The sequence below is a fragment of the Labeo rohita genome, chromosome 22 (assembly GCF_022985175.1).
Source record: "Labeo rohita strain BAU-BD-2019 chromosome 22, IGBB_LRoh.1.0, whole genome shotgun sequence".
In the NCBI taxonomy this organism is placed as follows: Eukaryota; Metazoa; Chordata; class Actinopteri; order Cypriniformes; family Cyprinidae; genus Labeo; species Labeo rohita.
Genome location: NC_066890.1, coordinates 43,883,373 through 43,909,543, shown reverse-complemented (window position 1 = coordinate 43,909,543; position 26,171 = coordinate 43,883,373). Strand labels below are relative to the sequence as shown.

Here is a 26,171-nt window from a genome sequence, read left to right as displayed (position 1 = left end):
AATCACTGCAAAATGAGTTTATTTTTAGTGCGTCACATCTGACAGGAAGTTACACGGGTTTCCCAGCAATGTGCATTAATAATGCAAAAAACAAACATGCAGCTCGCTCACCGTTTCCCCCCAGGCTGATGGATTCTCTCCATGGACCCAGTCTTCAGTGTGACGTGATTCTTCAGAAATCATTCAATATGCTGATTTGTGGTTCAAGAAACATTTATTATTGTTATTATTATTATTATCAATATTTAAAATTATAAATACTTTTTTTTTTTCAGGATCCTTTTATGAAAGATCCAAAGATCAGCATTTATCTGAAATAATGTTATATTTTAAATACACTATCTCAAATATTATACAGCAGTGACTCTACTCTGAGCTCCTCCTGTGTGACAGAGCTCACTCTATATGTAAGGGTGCCCTGCCACCCTGTGAGGGAAGCTCATTTTGGCCGCTTTTATCTGAGATCTTGTCCTTTCGGTCATGAGCTTTGGGTCATTTTAAGGTGAGAGTAGGAACATAGATTGACTGGTTGACCAAGAGCTTCCCTTTACGCTGAGCTCCTTCTTTACTACAACAGACCAGAACATCGACTGTGTTGCTGCTGCCGCTGCACCAATCTGTCTGTCAATCTTACTCATGAACAAGTCCCAAGATACTTAAACTGCTCCATCTGGGGCAAAAACTCTCCTCCAACCTGGAGAGGGCAAGCCATCCTTTTCAGGTCAAGCACCATGGGCTCAGACTTGTGCTGATTCTCATCCCTGCTGTGTCACACTCAACTGCAAACTGTCCCAGTGCACACTGAAGGTCCAGGTCCAGGCCCAGGCCCAATGTAGCCAACAAGACATTATCATCAGCAAATAACAGAGATGAAATCTTGTGGTCCTCGAACCAGCCCCCCTCCGGCCCCTGGTTGTGCCTAGAAATTCTGTCTATAAAGATAACAAACAGAACTGTTACATAGGGCAGCCCTGCTGGAGTCCAACATGCACCAGGAAGAGGTCTGACTTACTGCCGGCAATGCAAACCAAGCTCCTGCCGTACAGAGACTGGACAGCCCTTAACAGAGCGCCCCCCACAGAATGCTACGAGGGAAACGGTCGAACACCTTCACCAGGTCCACAAAACACAGGTGGAGTGGTCGGGTGAACTCCCACGAACCCTCGAGCACCCTAGTGAGGGCATAGAGCTGGTCCAGTGTTCCACGGCCTGGATGAAAGCTGCATTGTTCCTCCTGAATCTGAGGTTCTACTATCGGCCAGATTCTTCCCTCCAGTACCCTGGCATAGACTTTCCCAGTAAGGCTGAGGAGTGTGATCCCGTTATAGTTGGAACACACCCTCTGGTCCCCCTTCTTAAAAAGACGGACCATCACCCCAGTTGCCCAGTCCAGAGGCACTGTCCTCGACCTTCACACGATGTTACAGAGGCATGTCAGTCAAGATAGCCCCACCACATCCAGAGACTTGAGGTACTCAGGGTGGATCTCATCCTCCCGAAGCCTTGCCACTGCAGAGCTTGCAAAGCTACCTCAGTGACTTCAGCTTGGGTAATGGGTGAATCAACCCCTGAGTCCTTCATCTCTGCTTCCTCAGTGGAAGGTGTGTCAGTGGGATTGAGGAGATCCTCAAAGTATTCATTCCACCGTCTGATAACATCTCCAGTCAAGGTCAACATCTCCCCACTTCCACTATAAAACAGTGTTGGTGAATAACTGCTTCCCCTTTCTGAGGTGCCAGACGGTTTGCCAGAATCTCTTTGAGGCAGACCAATAGTCCTCTTCCATGGTCTCCCCAAACTCTTCCCAGGCACAAGTTTTTGATTCCACGACCACCCGGGCTGCAGCACGCTTGGCCTGTTGGTACCCGTCAGCTGTCTCAGGAGTCCCACAAGCCAACCAGGCTCTATAGGATTCCTTCTTTAGCTTGACGGTATCCCTTACTTCCGGTGTCCACCACCGAGTTTGTGGATTGCTGCCATGACAGGCACTGGAGGCCTTACAGCCGCAGCTCCTAACAGCCACATCAACAATGGAGGCAGAGAACATGGTCCACTTGGACTCAATATCTCCAGCCTCCCTTGGGATCTGGTCAAAGCTCTCCCAGAGGTGAGAGTTGAAAATCCTTCTGACACATGGTTCAGCCAGACGTTCCCAGCCTCTCTCTTCACCCGAGTGTCCAAGACAAATGACCGGAGGTCAGATGAAATGACCATAAAGTGGATTATTGATCTCTGGCCTAGGGTGTTCTGATGCCATGTTCTGATGGACACACTTATGCTCGACCATGATATTCATTATGGACAAACTGTGACTTGCACAGAAATCCAACTACAAAACACCACTCGGATTCAGATCGGGGAGGCCGCTTCTCCCTATTACGCATCTCCATGTATCACTGTCATTGCCGACGTGGGCATTGAAGTCCACCAGTAGAGTGACCGAGTCCCCAGTTGGAGCACCTTCCAGCACCTTTCCCAAAGACTCCAAGAAGGCAGACTCTGCACTGCCGTTTGGCCCATAAGGACAAGCAACTTTGACAGACCTATCCCTGACCCAAAGGTGCAAAGAGGCGACCCTCTTGTTCACTGGGGAAAACTCCAACAAATGGTGGCTGAACTGGGGCGGTATAAGCAAGCCCACACCAGCCCGCCATCTCTCACTGTGAGTCAAAATGTTTTGAGAATAAAGTTGAAATGTTTAGAGCATAGAGCATTTTCCTGGGGACCCACTTTCCTGCACAGTTTATTTCCAACTTGCTTCAGCAGCATAGAAAAAATAACACTTTTATTTAGCAAGGATGCTTTAAATTGATCAAAAGTGATGATAAAGACAATTATAACGTTACAGAAGATGAGGCCGATAAATGCTGTTCTTTTAAACTCAAACCTGAAAGAAATGTACTCAGCTGTTTTTAGTGTAATAATAATAATAATAAATGTTTTTTAACAGTAATTCAGAATATTAGAATGAATTCTGAAGTATCATGTGACTAGAATAATGATGCAAAAAAATTCAGCTTTGAAATCACAGGAATAAATTACATTTTAAAATATATTCAAATAGAAAACAGTTATTTTGAATAGTAAAATATTTTTAACCTTTTTTACTGTTTTTGCTTTTAGTTCTACAGTGAGAAGAGAAGACAGTTCAGCCTGGTCAGGAATAACCCTCGAGACATTGTAGAGAAAGTTGCGACTGACATCGAGAGACTGCTGGCTAAGAAACGCAAAGCGCTTGAGGTAAGAAGACGCACACAAATTCACACACATTCTTCGTAAAGTATTCATTTTGATGGTTCTGGTCCATGTTTTCCATCAGAAACTTGCGAGTGAAGCAGAGCGTCTTCAGAAAGATCATCGTTGGCAGGATGGAATCAAGGTCAGACGACTTTAACATCACCAATTTATGGTTATGCATTCCGCAATACTTTTCACTCAGTTTAAAAATTTCATTTTTAACATTGCTTTTGCACGTGTGAGTGAGTCATCCGAGTCGATTCTGACCAGTGACTCCTGTGTTGATTCATTACAATGAACTGCACCGACTAAGCATTTCATTTTTGAATCAAACGCTGCACTTTTTTCCCATCTGCGAAACTTGATGCTCCTTTTCCTCTGACATTCACATCTATGTTTCTCTGATCCCGAGCTTTACAGACAAACACACACACACAATGTGAGTCATGATTTCTGTGAGTCGGTAGCTGGAGGGTCCGTTTAAACCCAATAGATAGTGACGTCTCATTTTTCTGACTGATTTGACTCATTAGAGCTGTTCAGCTCGACTGACCATGAGTGAATTGTGCTGAACTAAGAGTTTGTCATGTGGAGGACATCTGTATTTGAATCTTCAGGTTCTCAAACTGATCTTAAACAGCAGGTTTTTGTATTTCTGTTCTGTGTGTTTATTTCAGGAGGAAAATATTGAATATTATAACTCTAAAGCAGAGATGGACTATGTGAGTACATGTCTATCTATTGCCCATGTGGAAAACATGTAAAAATCTTGTATTTGTGGATTTTCATGGTTTGAAAGTGGAGAAAAGCATATGTAATGTAAAGGAAAATGATGCTTGGTATATTTTACAGGAAATATTCATGCATTCATACTCATTTTATTTCATTTTAGAAGGTGGTTGCTCAAACTTCTAACTCCAAAACTACTATTTTGCATGTTCATTTATCACCATATGACACTGATTTTGAAGATCAGACTGAAGCTGAAACAATGGACTCTGATTATATCATGATTCCCATCAGGACGGTGAGGACATTGATTCCCAGATGTCATTGAAACTGGAGTTTGTGTACGATCCGAACTTCAAAAACCATGTGAATTACTCACACACCGCCGTCCAGATCCCCACAGACATCTACAAAGGCGGTGAGGAACCAGACTGATGCTATTAGATCTCTGAATGAGTCAATGAGCGTTCATGACGTGTCTGTCTGTCTGTAGCTCCGGTGATTCTGAATGAGCTGAACTGGACGCAAGCGTTAGAGCGAGTCTTTATAGAGAACAGTAGAGACGATCCGTCGTTGCTCTGGCAAGCGTTTGGTAGCGCCACCGGTGTCACGAGATACTACCCAGGTAACTCTGTGCATGAAGTTCTGATTTGTGAAACCAACCAATCGGATTGCAGCCTGAGACCACATATGTTTCAAATGAGTATTTTCTCTTGTAGCTGCTCCCTGGAGAGCACCGGATAAGATTGACCTTTATGATGTACGACGGAGACCCTGGTATATATATATATAGTAATGTTTGATTCTTGTTTTTCCAGTGAACCAGTTACTGCATATGGAGGCTTCTGATTAGATGTTAAACAGTCCAATAAAACTGCACTAAATCTGCTTTTTTGTACATAGTTTACATCTGTAGAAACCATTGATAGGCTTTGATTGGTTGATTTAAATTTGAGGGTGGGGCTTAGCAGATTTTAATACTCAAAATCATGTTGGTGTTTTCAAAAGGTACATTCAAGGAGCATCATCGCCCAAAGATATGGTCATCCTTGTTGACGTGTGAGTATTTGCGTGTCCTGTTGTGAGCTGCATGTTTGCTTGGTTCACCAAAAAATTAAAATTCTGTCATTAATTACTCACCGTCATGTTGTTCCAAACCCGTAAGCTCATCTTCAGAACACGAATTAAGATATTTTTAAAATCCGAAAGCTTTCTGACCCTGCACAGACAGCAATATAACTGCCACGTTGAAGGCCCAGAAAGGTAGTAAGAATATTGTTAAAAGAGTCCATGTGATATCAATGGTTCAACCTTAATTTTATAAAGGTACGAGAATACTTTTTTTTACACAAAAAAGACAAAAATAATGACATCTTGTCTAGCAATTTCTTCTCTTCTGTATCAGTCTTTGACGCGTTCATGACATTCAAGAATTGTTGAATGAAGTCATTATTTTTGTTGTATTTGCACACAAAAATGTTCTCGTAGCTTCATAACTATGGTTAAACCACTGATGACACATGGACTATTTTAACAATGTCCGTACTACCTTTCTGGGCCTTGAACGTGGTAAGACCCTTGCTGTCTACGCAGGATCAGATTTCATCAAAAATATCTTAATTTGTGTTCTGAAGATGAACGAAGGACTTACGGGTTTGGAATGACATGAAGGTGAGTAATTAATGACAGAATTTTCATTTTTGGGTGAAGTATTCCTTTAACATCAACATTTTTTCTGTTTACAGGAGCGGAAGTGTCAGTGGACTCACTCTCAAACTGATCAAAGCTTCAGTAACGGAGATGCTCGACACGCTCTCCGACGATGATTACGTCAACGTGGCCAGGGTCAGTCAGCTACTCTTGATTGTTGGATTTTGAAAGTAGCGTTTTCATTTGAAAGCTCAATTTGGATTTTCATGGACGATACCTAGCCAAGTTGTCCACAGGAGTATATAAACATGTAGAAAAAGACACCCAGCAGGCACTGGATGCTAATAAAATGACAGGTTGATGTCAGACAAATGCTGAATTTTGGTTGAGAATGAAAATCGAGTTGACGTCAGTATATGACAAACTATAAAAATAACAAAATATCAACATCCACTGACGTCGGTATTGGACATCAAATTAACTGTGACATTAGATATTGAACTGACATAACATTTTGCAACCAAATTTAACCAAATATCAGTGTCTTATGACATTGTGTACCTGCTGGGCACAAACATATAAAAATAAATGCTGTATTTTTTACTAAAACTCACCAAAAATTTTGGTTAACAGAAAAAAGTGAATTGGCCATTGACAAAACTGATAAAATACTCCAAAATATTTGCAGATATAATGGATAAAGTAACCTATAATTAAGGTAAATATGCTAGTTATGTGTTAAATAGTCACTTTGGTTATTTATTTAAATTCCTGAGCCTGTACATTTACATTTTCCCTCTCTCTCTTGTCATAGTTCAATGAGAAGGCCGAGGCAGTGGTGCCCTGTTTTAAGCACCTGGTTCAAGCGAATGTCCGTAATAAGAAGATCTTTAAAGAAGCTGTGCAGCAGATGCAAGCCAAAGGAACCACCGATTACAAATCCGGCTTTCACTTTGCCTTCAACCAGCTGCTTAATGTGAGTCTGAACACAATTTACACAAGCCGATCAACAAAATTTGTTGCATAATATGCAGGTTACAGTGAGGAACATTTTTTTGTAAAGCTGGCAACGCCAAAGTTCCAAAACAGTGAGGAACGTGCAATGCAAATGAATGGGGCCAATTTGTAAACATTAAAATACTGTTCAGATACAATAATACAGCTATAATATAAGTGTTAACATAATTTTAGTGCTGAAAAAAAAACACTTACTAATCTTTTTCTGTGTATTTATACATTTTTACAACTTCATTGCCATAAAGGAACACCATAAACTCTAAAACAACTGTAAAAATACTAATTTAATGCCTTTAAAATTTACATATACATTTTGACTTCTTGAGTCAGTCTTGACATGGTGTAATTTAAACCATAACTTAATAATTCTATACTAAACCCATATAGTACCTGATTCGTAACATGCAAAATATGCATCATATTTATGCCTCAGTTGATACGAATAATGTGGGAACAGAAGAATTAACATAAAAGCTTCCTTAAAGGGATCGTTCACCCAAAAATTAAAATTCTGTCATTAATTGCTCACCCTCATCGTGTTTAAAACCCATAAAACCTTTGTTCATCTTTGGAGTGTTAGATATTAAGTTAAGATAGAAGAATTAAAATCCAAAAGCTTTCTGAAACGGATAGTTCACCCAAAAACGAAAATTGAAATGTTCAAGGCCCAGAATGGTAGTACGGACATCATTAAAATAGTCCATGTGACATAAGTGGTTCACCTGAATTTTATGAAGCTACAAGAATAATTTGCACAAAGAAAACAAAAATAACAACTTCTTGGTACTCTCCTGAACACACAGGAGAGTCTGTCACAGAATAAATGGAAGTGTTGAATAAAGTCTTATTTTTTTTTTCTTTGCACACAAATAGTATTCTCATAGCTTCATAATATTACGGTTGAACCACTTTGTCACATGGACTATTTTAACAATGTCTTTCCTACCTTTTGGGCCTTGAACGTGTCAGTTGCGTTGCTGTCTATGCAGGGTCAGAAAGATCTCGGATTTCATTAAAAATATCTTAATCTGTATTCCGAAGACAAAATGGTCTTACAGGTTTGAAACGACATGAGGGTGTGTAATTAAAGGAGAAGTCCACTTCCAAAACAAAGATTCACATATAATGTACTCAGCCCCTTGTGATCCAAGATGTTCATGTCTTTCTTTCTTCAGTCGCAAAGAAATTATGTTTTTTGAGGAAAACATTTCTGCATTTTTCTCCATATAATGGACTGCTATGGTGCCCCAGTTTTGAACTTCCAAAATAAATGCCAGTTTAAATGTGGCTTCAAAATGATCCCAAATGTATTTGCTCCCTCAACTTCAAAAATCATTTCAAAATCATCCTACATCGCTGCAGAAGGGTCTTATCAAAGTGAACATGATTGAAGATTATTTTCAAAAAGAAAACACAATTTAAATCTTGTCTTGAGGGAGAACATGAGATGGGATTTTCTCCCTCAACTGTCAAAAATCATTTAAAAATCATCCCAGGCAGTTTGGTGTTAGCAGTTTTTTAAAATTAAATTTTATTCAAATTTTATTAAAAAAAATGTAAAACAGTGATAAGGGCTATTTCGAAGTTGAGGGAGAACTGAAATGGGAGTTTACAACTGCATTCCCCTAACTCATTTGAAGCCGAACAAAAACAGTCCAGGCAGTTTGGTGTTCAAAAAGTATATAAATTCCATTACATTTATTAAAAAAATGTTACACTAGATAAATGTTTTCGGCTGGTAATTACAACCGCATTACAACCAACATAATTTCTTTACAACTAAAGAAAGAAAACATGAACATCTTGGATGACAAGGGGGTGAGTACATTATATGTGAATCTTTGTTTTGGAAGTGGACTTCTCCTTTAATGATTGAATTTTCATTTTTGGGTGAACTATCCCTTTAAATTATAATCATCAAATTTCTGCTTTTTAAATCCTCCAATGATATTTCACTGTGGGCGGAGTTAGCTTGATGCAAAAATATAAACCAGGCCACAACAAAAATGACAGCTCATTTGATTAAAGAAAAGTCATGATTTATTTCTTTGCTCTTTTGCTTTGGACCCATTATTCTAATGTCCTCTCATTCTGTTTCTCATTCTCTCCCGCAGAAGACAAATGTTCCTCGAGCCAACTGTAATAAAATCATCATGTTATTTACTGACGGAGGGGAGGACAGAGCTCAGGACATCTTTGAGCAGTACAACTGGCCCAATAAGACGGTTCGATACCATTTCACATGACACATTATGATTTCTATCTTCATTCTCTGTTGAGCGTTGTGTATTTCTAGTGTGCCGTTGTCCTCTGGAAGTGTTTGTTCCTCATAATTAGCCCTTTCCTCCAGTGAAACCGCTCGTTTCCTGTCTAATTTGCCGGGGTAATTGTGGGATATGTGATGGTCTCTGCAGGTCCGCGTGTTCACGTTCTCGGTGGGGCAGCACAATTATGATGTCACTCCACTGCAGTGGATCGCATGTGCTAATAAGGGTAAAACACTTGCTCATTTGGAGGGGATGTATTAAAATGCAAAAATATCTGCCCATGCTGTGATCATATAAGTTGACTTATATGGTGATGCATGTTGAACTGTACAGAAATTACATGTGACATCTCATCGAGCGTCTCTATGTCTCGGCAGGATACTATTTTGAGATCCGCTCCATCTGTGCTATAAGGATTAACACCCAGGTGAGTTACACACGCACACACACACACACATTAATGATGGCAATATAAAATGAAGCAACATATTCATTCAGTGAATATTCATTTGATTTTGAGTTTTAATGTAGCTATTTTTTCCTTGATCGTTTTAATGTCTTGCAAATCACAAATATGTGGTGCAAGAGTAGTATGATTCAAAATGATTTAAAATTCAGGAGCAAAAAAACATTTGAGCTGATATGTCTTGATTTATTTTTTGTGAGTGAGTCAGAGTGTTCAGTGATTTAATTTGTAAATGACTTGTTTTATTTTGCATATGTGCTTCAATCAAAAATAGCTGAAAAGAATAAAGCACTTTATATGTAGTATGATTCAAACTGATACACACTATTGAGATGATTTGGTACATTTGATTCATTTCGGTGGAAAGTGTTTCAATGAATTGATTCGGAATTTATTTGTTTTATATGACTCAAAAATGTTAGTTCACAACTCAAGCTTGAGAGTAAGAAAACACTTTAATAGTGCGATTCAAACTGGTTCAGATTTCCTTGAGTTGAGTTTATTTGATTCATATCACTGAAAAAAGTTTCAGTGAATCAATTCATAACTGATTTGTTTTATACAGAATATGTGCTTTACTCTCAAAATGTTCATTCATGCTGCTCAAGTTTGAGAGTAACAAAACTCTTTAATGGTGTGATTCAGACTGATTCAATTTTCATTGAGTTGGTACATTTGATTCATTTCTGTGAGAAAATGTTTGTTTCAGTGAATTGATTTATAGCTGATTTGTTTAATACGACATGTGCGTCACTCACAAAATGTTCATTCACACAACTCACAAGTATAAGAGCAACAAAACACTTTAATCGTGTGATTTAAACTGATTCAACGTTATTGGGTTGGTACATTTGATTCATTTTAGTGAAAAAAAAAAGTTTTAATGAATCGATTCATAACTGTTTTTTTTTTTTTTTGCAATATGTGCTTCACTCACAAAATGTTCATTCTCACAACTCACAAGTTTGAGAGTAACAAAACACTTTAATAGTGGTGATTCATACTGATTCAAATTGCATTGAGTCATTTGAGACATTTGATCCATTTCAGTGAAAAAAGTTGTTTTATATGACATTTGCTTGAATTAACATTTTGTGACTGAAGCTTATGAGCAACCAATGCTTTAATAGTGTGATTCAAACAAAAAATTCAATATTTTGCAAAAACATTTAATTTGAAAAGGGTTTTTTGTCAATCTTTTTATTTCAGTGAATTGATTTGTAACTGATTTGTTTTTTACGATTTATGCACTTCACTCATCTCTCAGTTCACAAGTATTATTCAGAATTCAGAGAACTGATACATTTACTATATGTTAATTTCAGTGAATCTGTCCAAATTGTTCATTTTAAGGAATCGATTTGTTACTGATTTGGTTCAGAAAATTTGTGCGCATCAAAAATGTTCATGGTTGAAGTCTTTGGTTGACACTTGTCTTATATAAAAAGACATATGGGTTAATATGAATGATTATTAGTATGTATTGTTATATTAGTACATACAATAACTCTTTTTTCCCCCCATTAAAATCAATATCATTATTCCTTGTGTTATTTCATTTTTAAAAAAGTGTGGAAAACATGCCTTTATTATTTCAACTAAATTTACAGTTTTTTTTTTGTCTTGCAGTTTTAAGTGTTTTACTAACATTACTAATAATACAACATTTTTTTTTTTTTTTTTTTTAATTATCAATGTGTCTATAAGATTTTTGCCAAACACAAATGGCGTATTAATGAAAGGTAAAATGCTTAAATGAATGTGTGTGGCAGGAATATCTGGACGTGTTGGGCCGCCCCATGGTTCTGGCAGGAAGAAGTGCCAAGCAGGTGCAATGGACCAACGTCTATCAGGACGCACTGGTGAGAGTTGCTTCGACCCGCCCGCTGTGTGTGAAACATACGGCTCGCTCTGGTTTCATCATACTCTGATGCCTCAGAAAACATTGTGAGTTTATTGAGTTTATGTGGTGTGGTTCATTTTACAGGGTTTGGGGCTGGTGGTGACAGGGACGATGCCGGTGTTCAACCTCACTGTGGACGGAAACTCTCAGGTGACGCTCAGTCAATGACAGATCAGCACTGACAATGAGCTCTTGTGTTCATATCGTTGACGGACGTGTTTGTGTGTTTAGAATCAGCTGATTTTAGGAGTGATGGGGGTTGACGTTCATCTGGATGAGCTGAAGAGACTCACACCACAATACAAGGTGAAGTCTATCACACTAGCTATTTTAACATTTTAGTTTTTGGGGATTTTGTGGCTAATAAAAAGTAAATATAAAGAAAAAATGTTTAATGTTTCATTTGTTATCTTTGATTTATACTGTATATTATAATAATATAAGTCACTGGCTACTGAAAAACTCTTTTTAATGCTAGTCTTTTATCCCTCCACAAAAAAAAAAAAACAAAAAAAAAAAAAACACAGAAAACATTATCACAGACTCTCTTCTTCTTTCTCTTTATGTGTAGCTGGGAGCAAACGGATACATCTTTGCCATTGACCCTAATGGATACGTGCTGATGCATCCGAACCTTCAGCCTCGAGTAAGACTCTGATTCTCAGTTGGCTCTATCAGAAATTACACCACAATCACACTTATTTGTGTTTTATAAATTGATATAATGTAATTTGTGTTAATTAAATGTATTTTTGTATTTTTATATTTATATATTTTTTTTTTTTTTTTATATATTTTTTTTTTTTCCAGTTTTACTTAATGGTAATAACCCTGATTTATCCTGATGTTTGTCTGGTTTTAGGAGGAGGATTTGCCAGAGCCTGTGACGCTGGACTTCCTGGATGCAGAAGTAGAAGACAGCAGCAAACAGGAGGTACAGTCTTCACTCCCCTAAAGTCCTGATTGTCCTTGTTGAACTCTTTCTCTGTTGTTCATAACAAATGAATCATTGTTTTCAGTGTGTGGGCGGCACCGGCACACTCACTTCATGTGTTAAATATGACGGTCAGCTGAATCAGTTGTCTGATCATTTCTGTTAAATCAGCAGGAGCTCATGGATAAGTTGTAACATCTGCTTTCTGTCTTTTCTAGATTCGCCGGCAAATGATTGACGGCCGATCGGGAGAGATGACGATCAAAACACTAATTAAATCGATGGACGAGGCAAGTGTGTGTGCAGTTAATGTGGTAGATGAAACTAGGACATGTGTGATATCTGGGACATGACTTTCTATAAATGGCTCAAAATCACAGATTCAAACTTCTGATCTACATGTGTATGACTGATATGTATCCCAATTTGCATAATTTCATTACAGACTGAATATGTAACATGTATATAGTTTAATGTTGATGTTAAAACAAACACAAATTTATTCAAGTGTTTGCATAAAAAGTGTGGCATCTACATAAATTTCATTGTTAAAACTCATTTGAAATACTTTAAGAAATAGTTCACACAAAAATTTTAATTAGTTGAAAATGTACTCACCCTCAGGCCATACAAGATGTAGATGAGCTTGTTTCTTCATCAGAGCAGATTTGAAGAAATTTAACATTACATCACTTGCTCATCTATGTGAATGGGTGCCGTCAAAATGAGAGCCCATAGAGTGTATCACAATAATACACAAGTAATTCACACCACTCCAGTCCATTAGTTAACATCTTGTGAAGCTACTTGTTTGTAAGAAACAAATCCACTTCAAAGCATTCCCAGCTAACAAAAATGTGTTACAAGAATGTTTTGCTAAAACTCCCACTAAGTTATAAAAACGTTATGAAACTAAGTTATGAAAACTCACATTAAGAAGGTACCTGGTTCAAGGCTGGGTCAAGAGGTCTTTCTGTGTGAAGTTTGCATATTCTCCATGTGTCAGTGTGGGTTTAATCTGGTGTCTTCCCACAGTCCAAGAAAAAGATGCAGGTGAGGTTAATTGAAGATGTGAAATTGGCCTTCCCCCAATGTGTGTTAATGCGGTTAAGAAGAAATAAACAAAATTCAGAGATACAAATGTAATCAATTAAGTTCTCTTACCATTACAAGAACCTTTATCATGATCAAATAACATAAAAAAACATTCTGAGAATGTTGTTGTAAAAACATTATTTCTTAACATTAAGAGAACCTCAATCATATACAAATAACATCAAAAGAACATTCAGAGTGTGTTGTTCTATGACAGTTTTCTCTTACCATTACAAGAACCTCAATTGTGTACAAATAACATCAAAAGTTCCAAGAATGTTGTTCTACAGGAACCTCAGCCGTGTACAAATAACATCAAAAAGAACGTTCCAGAAATGTTGTTCTAAAAACATTTTCTCTTACCATTATGAGAACCTTAGTTGTATACAAATAACATCAAAAGAATGTTTAGAGAGTCTGCACCAATAGCCTTGTGGTTAGTGCACTAACATATAACACATTTGTGCTTACAGTGACCCGAGTTCGAATCCTGTCTCAAGGTCCTTTGCTGCTCCTGCTCCCTCTACTGTCCTGTCCATTAAAGGCACAAAAAAGCCCCATAATATAACTTAAAAAAAAGAACATTTAGAGAATGTTGTTCTAAGAACGTTTTCTCCTACCATTATGAGAACCTTAGTCATGTACAAATAACATCAAAAGACCATTTAGAGATTGTTGTTCTAAGAATGTTTACTCTTACCATTACGAGAACCTTGCTCGTATACAAATAACATCAAAAGAATGTTTAGAGAATGTTGTTCTAAGAACATTTTCTACAAGGACCTAAATTGTGTACAAATAACAAAAAATAAAAATTAAAAAACAGAGGTTGTTATAAGAACATTTTCTCTTAATGTTACGAGAATGTAAATCAACAATTATTAACGGTATTATTAGAACATCCTATAAACATTATTTTAAGAATGTTCTGTCCTTAACCTTTAAATACCTTTGAAAAAATGTTAATGAAAGTCGGGAACATTCCCTGTTAGCTGGGTTACTTCTGGCTGAAATATGAGTACTATATTCATAATATTACTTTCTCCAGTGGAAAAAGTTGTTTAATCTAAATCAGGAGAGAAATATGCACAAATCAAGCTCGAAACTCGAAAAACTGTTAAAAACAGTCATAAAATAAGATGGATTTTGATGTTAGAGGGCAACAAGAGATGGACTTTTTCACTACAGAAAGTGTTATTATGGATTACGGGCTGGTATTTTGGCCAGAAGTTTAAATTTAAAATGCTTTAATGACAGATTTGTTTCTTACAAACATGGTACATTTTGCTTCACAAGATGATAACTGATGGACTGGAGTGGTGTGGATTACTTGTGGATTATTGTGATGTGTTAATCAGCTGTTTGGACTCTCATTCTGACGGCACCCATTCACTGCAGAAGATTCATTGGTGAGCAAGTGATGCAATGCTACATTTCCCCAAATCTGTTCTAAAACAGAAGCAAACTCATCAACATCTTGGAAGGTCTGAGGGTGAGTAAATGTCTAAAAAGGTTATAATTTTTGCACGACAAGGTCTGATAATGAAATGTTGTCCTGCAGCGCTACATTGACGACGTCACACGTATGTACACCTGGACGCCCATTAACGACACTGATTACAGGTACGAGGTGATTCAACTGTTCAGATCATCCAGTGTGACGTTGAACATGTTAACTATTTAATTTTCATGCGCCGCCCCCTGCAGTCTGGGACTGGTACTTCCTCCGTACAGTGAATATTACATCCAGGCTGATCTGAGCGATGTTATGCTACAGCTGCAGTGTGAGTCTTTTTATTTAATATGGATGGTGTTTAATGTCAGATTAGTGATCTTGATGTTTCATATAATAAATCATCTCTCCTGCGTTTCTTTCAGATTTACAGTCTCTTTTGCCGAACTCATTTGAGTCGGCTGGTCATGTGTTTCTAGCTCCCAGGTACATACATATATGCATCCGTTATGCTATTTTCTCTGTTAAATATTTGAGATATTGTGTTTTGTGTAGATAGTCATCCACTTTCTCTCTCATTCTTTCTCTCCCTATATATAGAGAATACTGCAAGCGTCTGCAGATGGCTGAGAATAACACACAGTTCCTGGCGGACTTCCTGTCTCTGATGGTGGAGATCTCACCTGAATCTGAAGACTGTAAGTAACATTCACCTCCAGCTCAGAGGACGACACCAGCACTGTACGTGTTACAGGAATAATAATTGAGTATTAAGTGCTTGATATTAAACATAACATAATATATAATAAAATAATATAGCAGCATGTTTGGGGGGCTCTGATGGAATATAGAGCTCTAGGTAAATATTACAGTATTGATTAATAAATATTACTAAACATTTATTTCTAACAAAATATTCCAACATTGATTGAAAAATATTTTAACTTTCATTACAGCATATTACAGCTATAATTAAATGTTTAGCAATATTACAGAATTGATATTACAGCTTTAGGCATTAATACATATTAAACCATTGATTTTCGCAATTAAATGGAATTATTTTTATGCAGTATTGATTGCGAAATTTTTTATCTTTTATAATTATGTATTACAGAGCTGATTTTATATTATTTTTTTATCACCCATGATTAAATAACAGTATTATATTGGCAAAAACTAATCACAGCAGTCATAATGAATTAATGAATCATCATGAGCTTAAAATTAAATTTTAATAATTTAATCATTTTATATTTTCGCCATCTGAAATGTGAAGATGCCTCACAAGGATGAATTTAGCTTTTGTCTCCAATCGTGGTTACAGGTGATCAGGGTCTCATTCATAACCTGATTTTGGATTCTGGGATCCTCTGGCAGCTTGCCTCGCGCGTTTGGCAGAACAAAGATCTTAACACGTAAGACCCCTTCCAACAGAGTCTGTTGATTTACTGTATTAAGTGGATTCAACTGTTGATTGGACAGTCTGTTCTCTGCAGGTACGGCTTCCTGGCCCTGTTCGCGTCCACCAATGGAGGCGTCACGCGCGTTTACCCCAACATGTGAGTGACGGAGCTTCTGACTGGGCTAACGTACACTCATTTATAATTACAATTCATCATATATCGTCATATATGTGTGTGTTTCAGAGCTGCTGAATCATGGGATGAAGACCCTGAACCTCTAAACTCAAACTTCTACCGTCGCACTCTGGACAACAAAGGCTACATCTTTCGAGCACCAACACGAACCTGTGAGTCCTCATCCAAATCAATAATCGAATTAGTCACTGATGAGCACTGATGAAGTCCACTGGAAAATTTAACAAGAGCTATATCGAATGATGTTACGAATTATATTTTCTTTGATCATCTATTTATGCATTTTTTAAAAATATTTTTAATTTGCATCATTGCATCATCACCATCATCATTTAACTAAATATAACAGCATTGATTGCTAAATATTACAGCATTCATTACTATTTATTAAGCTCTAATTCAATAATAAAATATAAATTACTAAAAATTAGAGCAATGATTATTAAATATTACAGCTCTAATTAAATATTACAATATTGATTAAGATATATTTAAGCATTCATTATAAATACATCTCTTTTTCAGTTACTATAATAAAGATAGCTGCAAGTAGTGATTACGGGGGTTAAACCACCTTAATTCAATGATCAAGAAAGCATTATTGGCAAATCCAGGTAATTTACCATAGAAATATGATGTTTTTAATATATATGACCAGTATAGCACCAGCTGTGGTCCAATCCCATTAAAACTTTGCATGCTTGTTTAGAATCACCTGTCGCATATGCTTAGCTTTCGTGAAGTTTTGAGTTTTCCTTTAGGCTTTATAGGGTTTTGGGGAAATGTAGATAGGCCCCTTTTCTAAACAACCCCATTATAGCTTCCCAAAGGGTGAATTTCAGCTTTTTTTTCATAGTTTTTAATTATTGGCCTAGGGAGTCTAAAGACAAAAGTAGGTTTTTACATCCTCTCTATCATTGAACAAACAATTCGATTGACAGCAGTGGTTCCAGATGCAAAGTTGTCCGGAATGAGGACAAAGATGTGATATCGCCCCCAGGTGGCTGATTTCTTTCAAATTTCTCTTAGACCTTTGGGGCCATGAGATGAACAGTCCCACTGAGTTTCATTCCAATCGGCCTCCATTAACCTTGTCTAACAGGTGCTCAAAATTCGTCTGCCAGTGGCGGCCATGTTTTTTGAGATACACAAATGTCCTTGCACTTGTGGTACTTCAGACCAAAACCGTGCACTCCAATTTTGAGCTCATGTTGGCTTTACACATTAATATGTGTGATGTTTAGCCCTGTATGAAAGTTTCCCACTGTTTTAATGTCTCTCATGTTTGTGTCTAGCTATGGATGATCTGTTAATCACAGAGAACGGCACTGTGGGAATTTTGGTCACCACCGCCGTGGAGGTTGTGATCAGTGGCAAAACAATGAGGCCTGCAGGTGTGTTTCTCTGCAAACAGCTTGTTTATTTTCTTTCCTCTCTGATAAACCAGCAAGCATTTCTTTAGAAGCAATTATGTGGTCTGTCTCGGACGGTTTTTAATCTTGTGTTCCTGTTTTTAGTGGTCGGCGTTAAGCTGGATTTGGAGGCCTGGGTTGACAAGTTCAAGATCCTCGCTAGCAACGTATCAGACAGCAGACAGGCTGCACATAAGGTACAACTGTTTGGAAAAAAGAATTGTGGAAAAAAAACATTGTCTTCTAACATTATGTTCATTTGTACTGGCACGAGTGTGGTGAGATATCGTAACTTCCTGTTTGTGTTGTGCAGTGCGGCCCTTCCAGATCCTGTGAGATGGACTGTGAAGTGAACAGCGATGTGAGAGAACCTGCACACAATAATTCTGCATGATTACTGACCATCGTGTTAGTAGTTCTGGTCTTGAATGTAGATATTATTATACATTTCAGGATTTGCTCTGTTACCTGATCGATGACGGAGGTTTTCTGGTGATGTCCAATCAGAGAGATCACTGGAAAAAGGTTGGATGATCAGATTTTTTCCTATTTTTGTCAGACACACAAAAAAATGTTGAGATTAACCAATTAAAATCATATCAATCTGCCATTCTGAGTTTGTCTTTATGTCCACGTCTGTCTCAGGTGGGTTTGTTCTTCGGCGAGGTTGACCCCTACCTGATGTTCGCACTCTACAACAACTCGATCTACGCCCGTCATCAGACTTTCCAGTATCAGTCAGCCTGTGAGCCGACAGCCAGCAGCCACACGGGAGCCGGACACAGAGGATTCTACGTGGTGAGAAACCGATTAGTTCATGGAGAACCATCACATGATACTACAGTCCTTTAAATTACAAAATACAGAAGTATTTTTAAATTGAAAGTATTTTTATTCTCTTTAGCCATCCATTGCTGATTTTCTCAGCCTGGCCTGGTGGACGTCAGCAGCGGCGTGGTGAGTACATCTGCACTATGTTGCTAAAACATTCCCTGTATGAAATTTCTAACATCAGACATCTCTGGTTTCATAAATCAGTTATATTATTCAGATACTTGTATATTAATGTCGCTGTTTTCTTTCAGGTCTATTCTGCAACAGTTCCTTTATGGACTTATCTACAGCAGCTGGTTCACAACAGGTTTGATGCATCTTCCTGCCTTCTTTTTCTGGTTTTATAGACCACTCTTCAGCTGTTCAGACTGAGAAACCAGCTTAAACCAGCTAAGACCAGCCTAGGCTAGTTTAAAATCAGCATGAAACGGAAGTTGCAATAGTTGTTTTTTCCCTATTGTGACGTTTATTTGAGTGAAACAGCTTCTGGCGGGTTTTTAACCTTCGCCTGGAGTTTGATTGATTGGCGATCTGACTAATCATAAGACCAAATCAACCATTTTGTCTGACAAACAAAAACTCAAACAGATTAACGTCAATTGACTATGTTGTATTGTTGTGTTTTCGCAGTTGAGACAGCATAACACTAATGTTCACTTGTGTTTATTTCATGCTACAACTAGTAGTAAAGAAGAAGAGATGATCTGTTCATGTGCTGTGTGAAAAATACATTGCAGAGCAAAGAGGACACTGATGACACGCAGACAAACAAGACAGAGCAGGTTACTTTTATTAAAGTCTCAGCTTTCAAATTTTGTCATTTTTTAAAGAAATTCAAACAATAAATATCATTTTTGAGGCTCTTTAATGTGACAGATCACTGTAGAACCTGTAGTTCTAGGAGCTCAAATGTTAATCAATCTTTGCAAGTTATAGCATGAAATACACATGAATGAACCTCAGATTGTATGTTGTCGCAACCGTGGAAAAAAAATCATGTGAAAAAACGTATAATGAATATTTTAACACTGTGTAAAAATTGTAATACAATACCATTGCAGTTTTTGATTTCATGGTGACTTTTTTCATCAGGACCTTCCAGAATAGCATACTAACCATAATGCAACAGTGCACAATCACACAAACAACATTAACGCGCCGCTAAACTATTGAGCCAATTCTCCAAAGCTCAATAAATACACTGCTCATAAATTTTAATTAGACATTCTCTAGTGATGCTTCATAAAATATATTTATAAATGAGCTTTCTGGGATTGCATTATGCACAATTGTGTCTTTTAGAAGACGTCTGGGCTGAGAGTTCAGACACTAAAGGGAGCAGCAGCTGTGTGACGGTTCACAGTCAGTTCTACTTCACCAACACCACCAATTCCTTCAACGTGCTGCAGGATTGTGGGAACTGCTCCAGGTTTGTTTGTGTGTGTGTCTAAATAGTTTTTTGTGCATTTTAACACTCACTTTTCTTAACACAATCTCTCTTTCTGTCAGGTTGTTCCACGCCAAGCGTATAGAAAACACGAATCTGTTGTTTGTGGTGGCGGAGACGCTGCCCTGCAGCTCTTGTGAGATCGAGAAACTCCTACCTGTCAGAACAAAGTGTATCCTTCCTTCTCATAATCCCGCAACATTCACAGATCTGCTTTTATCCTTGAAATACTGTGTTCTCAGCTGTCATCTGTGCTTGATTGATGGATGGATGACAGATGGAGCTTGTGGCGTTTCCTTAATTTGTCTTCTCCAGCTCAAGAAGAAAACCCGTGTGAGGTGTTAAACTCTGCACGCTATCGGAAAGGACCTGACAAATGCTTTGACTATAACTCAGAGGTGACGTGCTGTCTGTTGCTCTGATCAGTTTGTTTGGTTCTATAATTGATATTTTGTAGACAACATTCATCCAGAAGACTTGTGCAATCACATAGCAACATCCTGGCAACCACCCAGAAGAGCCTAGCAGCAACATTGTAACCTACTGGCAACTGCCCACAACACCCCAGCAGCCACATGGTCAAACAGCCAAAGCTCTCAAAGCAATCACATAGTAAAGTCGCACTCAGACGCACAGCAACATCCTGGTGATTACTTAGAAAACTCATGTAATCACATACTAATGTCCTGCCAACTACCCAGAACACCCTAGCAACCGAATAGCAAATTCCTGGCAACCACCCAGAGCACCTATTAACCACATAGCAACATCCTGGCAATCACCCAGAACACTTGAGGAATCATATAAATATGTCCTGTCGACCATTCAGAACACCCTAACAACTGCAGAGCAGCTTCTTGGCAGCCACTCAGAACACTCAAGCAACTGCATAGCAGCATCGTGCAAACCATCCATATCGCACAGAAGTGTCTCTATAAAATGCATAACATCGTTTTAACAACTGCCAAGAACACTCAAGCAATCACATAGTAACACCCCGGCAACCACACTAGAACACCCTAGCAACTGCATAGTGATGTCCCAAGCAACTACCTAAAACTCTTAAGCAACCACATCTTGGTAACCACCCAAAGCATCTTAGCAACTGCATGTAGACATCCCAGAAACTACCAAGAAAACTCAAACAACCACATAGCAACATCCTGGCAACCACCTAGAATGCTTTAGCGACCACTTAGTGACATTCTAAGTAACTACCAACAACCACATGACATCCTGGCAACCAAACAGAGCATTCAAGTGATTGCATAGGAATGTGCTGTCAACTATCTAGAATAACTTAGAAGCCACATAGCAACATCCTGACAACCACCCAGAACACCCTAGCAACCACACAGCAAAGTCCTGGAAACCACCCAGAACATCCTAAAAAATGCATGTTTTCCTGAAAATGCAAAGAACACTTCAGCAACGGCATAGTAACATGCTACCAGTGACCCAGAACAAACCACATAGCAACCACCCAGCAAGCACACAGAACACTTAAGCAACTACATAGAAACATTCTGCCAACTACCTAGAACACCCTACCAACTGCAGTGATGCCCTAAGCAACTACCAAAAACTCTCAAGCAGTCATATCTGGGTAACCATCCAAAACACCCTAGCAACTGCATGCAGACATCCTGGAAACTACCAAGAACACTCGAACAACCACATAGTGACATCCTAAGCAACTACAACACAGCAACATCCTGGCAACCACCTAGAACACCCATAGCAACTGAATAGTAATGCTCTAAGCAACAACCAAGAACTCCCACAGAACCACATCTGGGTAACCACCCAAAACACCCTAACAACTGCATACAGCCATCCTAGCAATACCAAAAACACTTGAACAACCATGTAGCAACATCCTAGCAACCACCTAAAACACCCAAGCAACTGCATATTGACTCCCTAAGCAGCCACATAACTCTCAAGTAGTCACATTTGGTTAACCACCCAAAACACCATAGAAACCTCATGGATACATCCTAGCAACTACCAAGAAGACTCACATAAGCACATAGCAACATCCTGGCAACCACCTATAACACCCCAGCAACCGCATAGTGACGCCCTAAGCAATTCCAAAGAATTTTCAAGCAACTACATCTGTGTAACAACCCGAAGCACTCTGACAACTACAAAAACACTTGAACAAGCACATAGCAACATCCTCACAACCACCTAGAACACCCTAGCAACCGCATAGTGATGCCCTAAGCAACTACGAAGAACTGACAAGGAACCACATCTGTCTAACCAGCTAAAACACCTTGACAACTTTATGTGAACACCTTAGCAACTACCAAGAACACTCAAACAAGCACATAGCAACATCCTGGCAACCACCTAGAACACCCTAGCAACCACATAGTGATGCCCTAAGCAACTACAAAGAATACTCTCAAGGAACCACATCTGGGTAACCACCCAAAACACCCCTAGCAATTCCATGCAGAAATCCTAGCAACTACTAAGAACACTCAAACAATCTCATAGCAACATCCTGGCAACCACCTAAAACACCCTAGCAACCACATAGTGACCACCCTAAGCAACTACAAAGAGCTCTTAAGGAACCACATCTGGGTAACCACCCAAAACACCTTTACAGCCTCACAAGACATCCTAGCAACTACCAAGAACACTCAAGCAAGCACAAAGCAACACCTTTGCGACCACCTAAATCACCCTAGCAACCACATAGTGACATCCTAAGCAATACGACCAACTCTAATGGAAGTAACGACCCAAAACACCCTAGCAACTGCATAGCAATGTCCTTGCAACCACCAGAACATTCTAGCAATCACATGGCAACATCTTGGCAACCACTCACAACACCCTAGGGACCACATAGCAATTGGAACACCTTAAAACTGCATAGCAACACCCTAGCAACCAGGAAAAACAACTTGGCTTTGTTGATGGAGAGTCTGCTGTGAATGTTAACCTAAACATTCTCTGTTTGTCTGTGTTTCTGGCAGGAGAACACATCGGAGTGTGGCAGCGCTCACTCTTTACACTGTCCGATGCAAGTTCTGGTCTGGATTCAGTTATTGTGGCTTTACCTCATTCTACGATTGTAATCTGAGTCCCACTGCCTTCGGTGTTCCTGTCCCTCATCCGTACGCCGCTCCGGTCCCCTCCCAACATTCTCCTGGTTTTCCAGCTCTCTGTCTCATCGTCAGGTGCATTCCAGCTGTGTGCCGTTACAGCAGAGCATGATGGGAAAACGTGTCTTAGTACCCCCGACATTGTGCAGATCCAAAAAAACAACTGTTTAAAATCATTTCACCTTTATATTTGGAAAACGTACAAAAAAAAAACAATCTTTCTGCTGCCGTGAAGTATTTTTGCTTGCCAAATACAGGAATGGACCTGGTTTGTTTCAAAACAATGAAACATGACACGAGTTTTGACGGTTATTATCACAATCTCGCATTGTGTGTTTATTTGAGTCTTGCTTCGTTCTCGATTTAGTGCCAAACCCTGACGTCCGTGGATGCTCAAACGCTGGGGACGCGCAGCTTTCGTTGAAATATTGGTTTTTGAAGCTTCCTTGTCAAGAGAGAATGCTGTATTATCGCAAACTGCTTCGTTAAGAAAAAAAAGAAGATGATTTAGATTTCGTTTCGTGTTCATTTGGAGCTTTTGTCGAATGTTTTAAGGACATATATTGTGTCTACAAACTGCTGCCTGGTTTGTTACCCAACAGTGCCTTGGCGCACTTGTCCGAAAGGACCAACAATAGCACTGGACGTGGATTCGACTGACCCTGAATGAATGCTGGAGAAAGACACGGTATTGAATGTTTACAGTATAAGGGTGAATGTCATGAAACCTGGCAAAACTTCATATTTCACCCCAAAATCAAAAGATATGAATAGGAAATGGCACATGAAGAAAATCAAGCACATTTTTAGGATCATTAGGATTTTAAAAGCACATTTTTCCCTCCAAAATTTCATTACCGTAATGTGAAAAAAACAACACTTTTTCCTATTGCCGTAATGTGGGGATAAACATATTTTTACAGTAGCATTTGTTATACTGCCTTAATTTATGATTATTCAAGTAGTAAAAAAAACTAGTGCTGTCAAATCGATTAATCACGATTAATCGCATCCAAAATAAAGTTTGTGTTTACATAACGTGTGTGTGCGCTGTGTATATTTACATAAATATATGTGTATATAAGTATACACAGCACACACGTATATTATGTAAACACAAACTCTTATTTTAGATGTGATTAATCACGATTAATTGCGATTAATTGTGATTAATCGATTTGACGGCACTAAAAAACATTCAAATAATGTCACAATGCAAAAAATATTCCTACAAATACCCTTTTCATGAGTTTTGGGGTGTTTTTCTGTTGATTTTGGGGTGTTTCTTGTGAGACTCGCCCGTGCTCGTCTTTTAGCGTTCCGTATGGGTTTATTATACATATTCTACTGATTCTGTCTTTAGAAAGTCACTCAAATGGTTTTAACTTTTTTCTGATGTAAATATGGTTATTCCACACTGGCTTGATCGAATCCAGTGTGTTTTAATGAAATGGAATGCAAGCTGATGTCTCGATGTCCCGCTGCATGCTGGGAAAAAAATGATAACTGCTATTAAACTTCATGATTTTAGGACATTTAGTGGAAGGACTGTCGACCCTTAGAGCCGGACCGACTTTATCTTCTTAACGAGTCCGTGGATGTTATCCAAGGGTCGGTGTGTATTTATTTTGATTTAATTTAAAAGATACGGTGTGTATATTGCTTGCGAAATGTATCAAGTGTGAACGCTTTCATGCTTTTATTGAAATGTTTTGGATTTTATCGCAGATGTTTTGTTGCTTTTCAGTGATTATATATAACATTTTAAAGGTCCACTTAGACAAAAAAAAATTAGTTGGTGGTATTTCATCTTTTAATGTGGCCACACTTCCAAAACAACTGTACTTCCAAATGAATGGGTGGAGATTCTTCTGGATTGAACTGAAAGGGTTTCGCTTGACGTATTTTGTATCGTAATGGCTTGAGCAATACTTTGAATTATGTCAACTACGCTGAAATGCAAGTGAGCGCTACTGAATTAGTGTAAAGAGAGCATGAAATCAGTATTGAGCCGCTTTCTTTGGATGACTTTGATTCAGGCTTGTCTTTGAATATCGGCTTAATGTTCGTATGTGAGCTTATGAGCGTTCTAACAGTATTATTTCATGCCAATAAGAGTATTTATACTATTGTCTTTATGTAAAAATTTCTCTGTGTTACAATGAATTTAATGATGTGAATAGGAATGTTTTAATTCTTTTTTTTGTTTGTTTTTTGTTTTTTTAATTTTGTTCTGCAGATGTTTGTTAACTATGTGAAAGGGTTTTTCCTCCCTTTCTGCGGTCTTCCATATCACTTCATTTTGTACAGATGGCACAAATCTATCAAGAAAGGCTAACTTTGTATCATATTGTGTCATTCACTTCTGGGAGATGTTTATAAGAGAATTGGTGAGATAAAGACATTCATATTTTTCACGTCAACTTGGTATGGATTTTTATTTTTTACTCCAGTATGTGTTTGATGATAAATGAGAACAGTGGGTTTTTATTACAGCAGTAAATCAACTGCAAGTAATGATATTTTATGATTACTTCCTGTGGTGATCTAAGCTTGAGCTTTTACTTGGCTGCTTCCTTGCCCTGTAAAGAAAAATAAACTTTTTATTTTTTTTATTTTTTTTTTTATAGGGCTGCAAAATGAAAGTTTATGTTTACATACTATATGTGTACTGTGTATATTTATTATGTATATATGAAAACACACACGTGTATATTTTAAAAGATATTTGTATGTATATGTATTTATACTTGTATATAATTTATATATAAATATAGATATTTTATATATAAATCTAACATATTTTCCTTAATATATACATGTATGTGTATTTACTGTATATATACATAATAAATATACACAGTACACACACATATAGTATGTAAACAAAAACTTTTATTTTGAATGTGATTAATTGTGATTAATCGTTTTGTATCCAGTTTTTCTCATATATGTTTTATTGTTCATAAAAGTATGTTTTTTAATTGATTTATATTTT

General features: G+C 38.0%; 1 protein-coding gene across 1 annotated transcript; it reads left to right on the top strand.

Annotated features, from left to right (window-relative positions):
* Positions 1-2,605: 2,605 nt before the first annotated feature.
* Positions 2,606-25,596, top strand: cacna2d2b (calcium channel, voltage-dependent, alpha 2/delta subunit 2b). Its single transcript, XM_051094468.1, has 37 exons — positions 2,606-2,662; positions 3,124-3,240; positions 3,320-3,379; positions 3,915-3,959; positions 4,261-4,384; positions 4,460-4,591; positions 4,686-4,743; positions 4,975-5,025; positions 5,712-5,811; positions 6,431-6,592; positions 8,748-8,858; positions 9,048-9,126; positions 9,278-9,327; positions 11,139-11,228; positions 11,354-11,419; positions 11,501-11,575; positions 11,841-11,915; positions 12,132-12,203; positions 12,422-12,493; positions 14,860-14,921; positions 15,006-15,082; positions 15,177-15,237; positions 15,352-15,449; positions 16,079-16,169; positions 16,251-16,313; positions 16,401-16,504; positions 17,648-17,746; positions 17,870-17,961; positions 18,078-18,125; positions 18,218-18,289; positions 18,410-18,562; positions 18,669-18,721; positions 18,850-18,905; positions 19,901-20,027; positions 20,108-20,217; positions 20,361-20,443; positions 23,045-25,596. Exons 1-37 carry the CDS (start codon positions 2,606-2,608, stop codon positions 23,144-23,146), a joined length of 3,147 nt encoding a protein of 1,048 aa, XP_050950425.1. The 3' UTR covers positions 23,147-25,596.
* The last annotated feature ends 575 nt before the right edge of the window (positions 25,597-26,171 follow it).

Coding starts and splice junctions, on each gene's coding strand:
- cacna2d2b (XM_051094468.1), top strand. CDS start 2,606: ATGGTGGCTGAACTGGGGCGGTATAAGCAAGCCCACACCAGCCCGCCA. Junction 18,290..18,409: donor AGAGAGATCACTGGAAAAAG/GTTGGATGATCA, acceptor CGTCTGTCTCAG/GTGGGTTTGTTCTTCGGCGA. Junction 20,028..20,107: donor GATTGTGGGAACTGCTCCAG/GTTTGTTTGTGT, acceptor TCTTTCTGTCAG/GTTGTTCCACGCCAAGCGTA.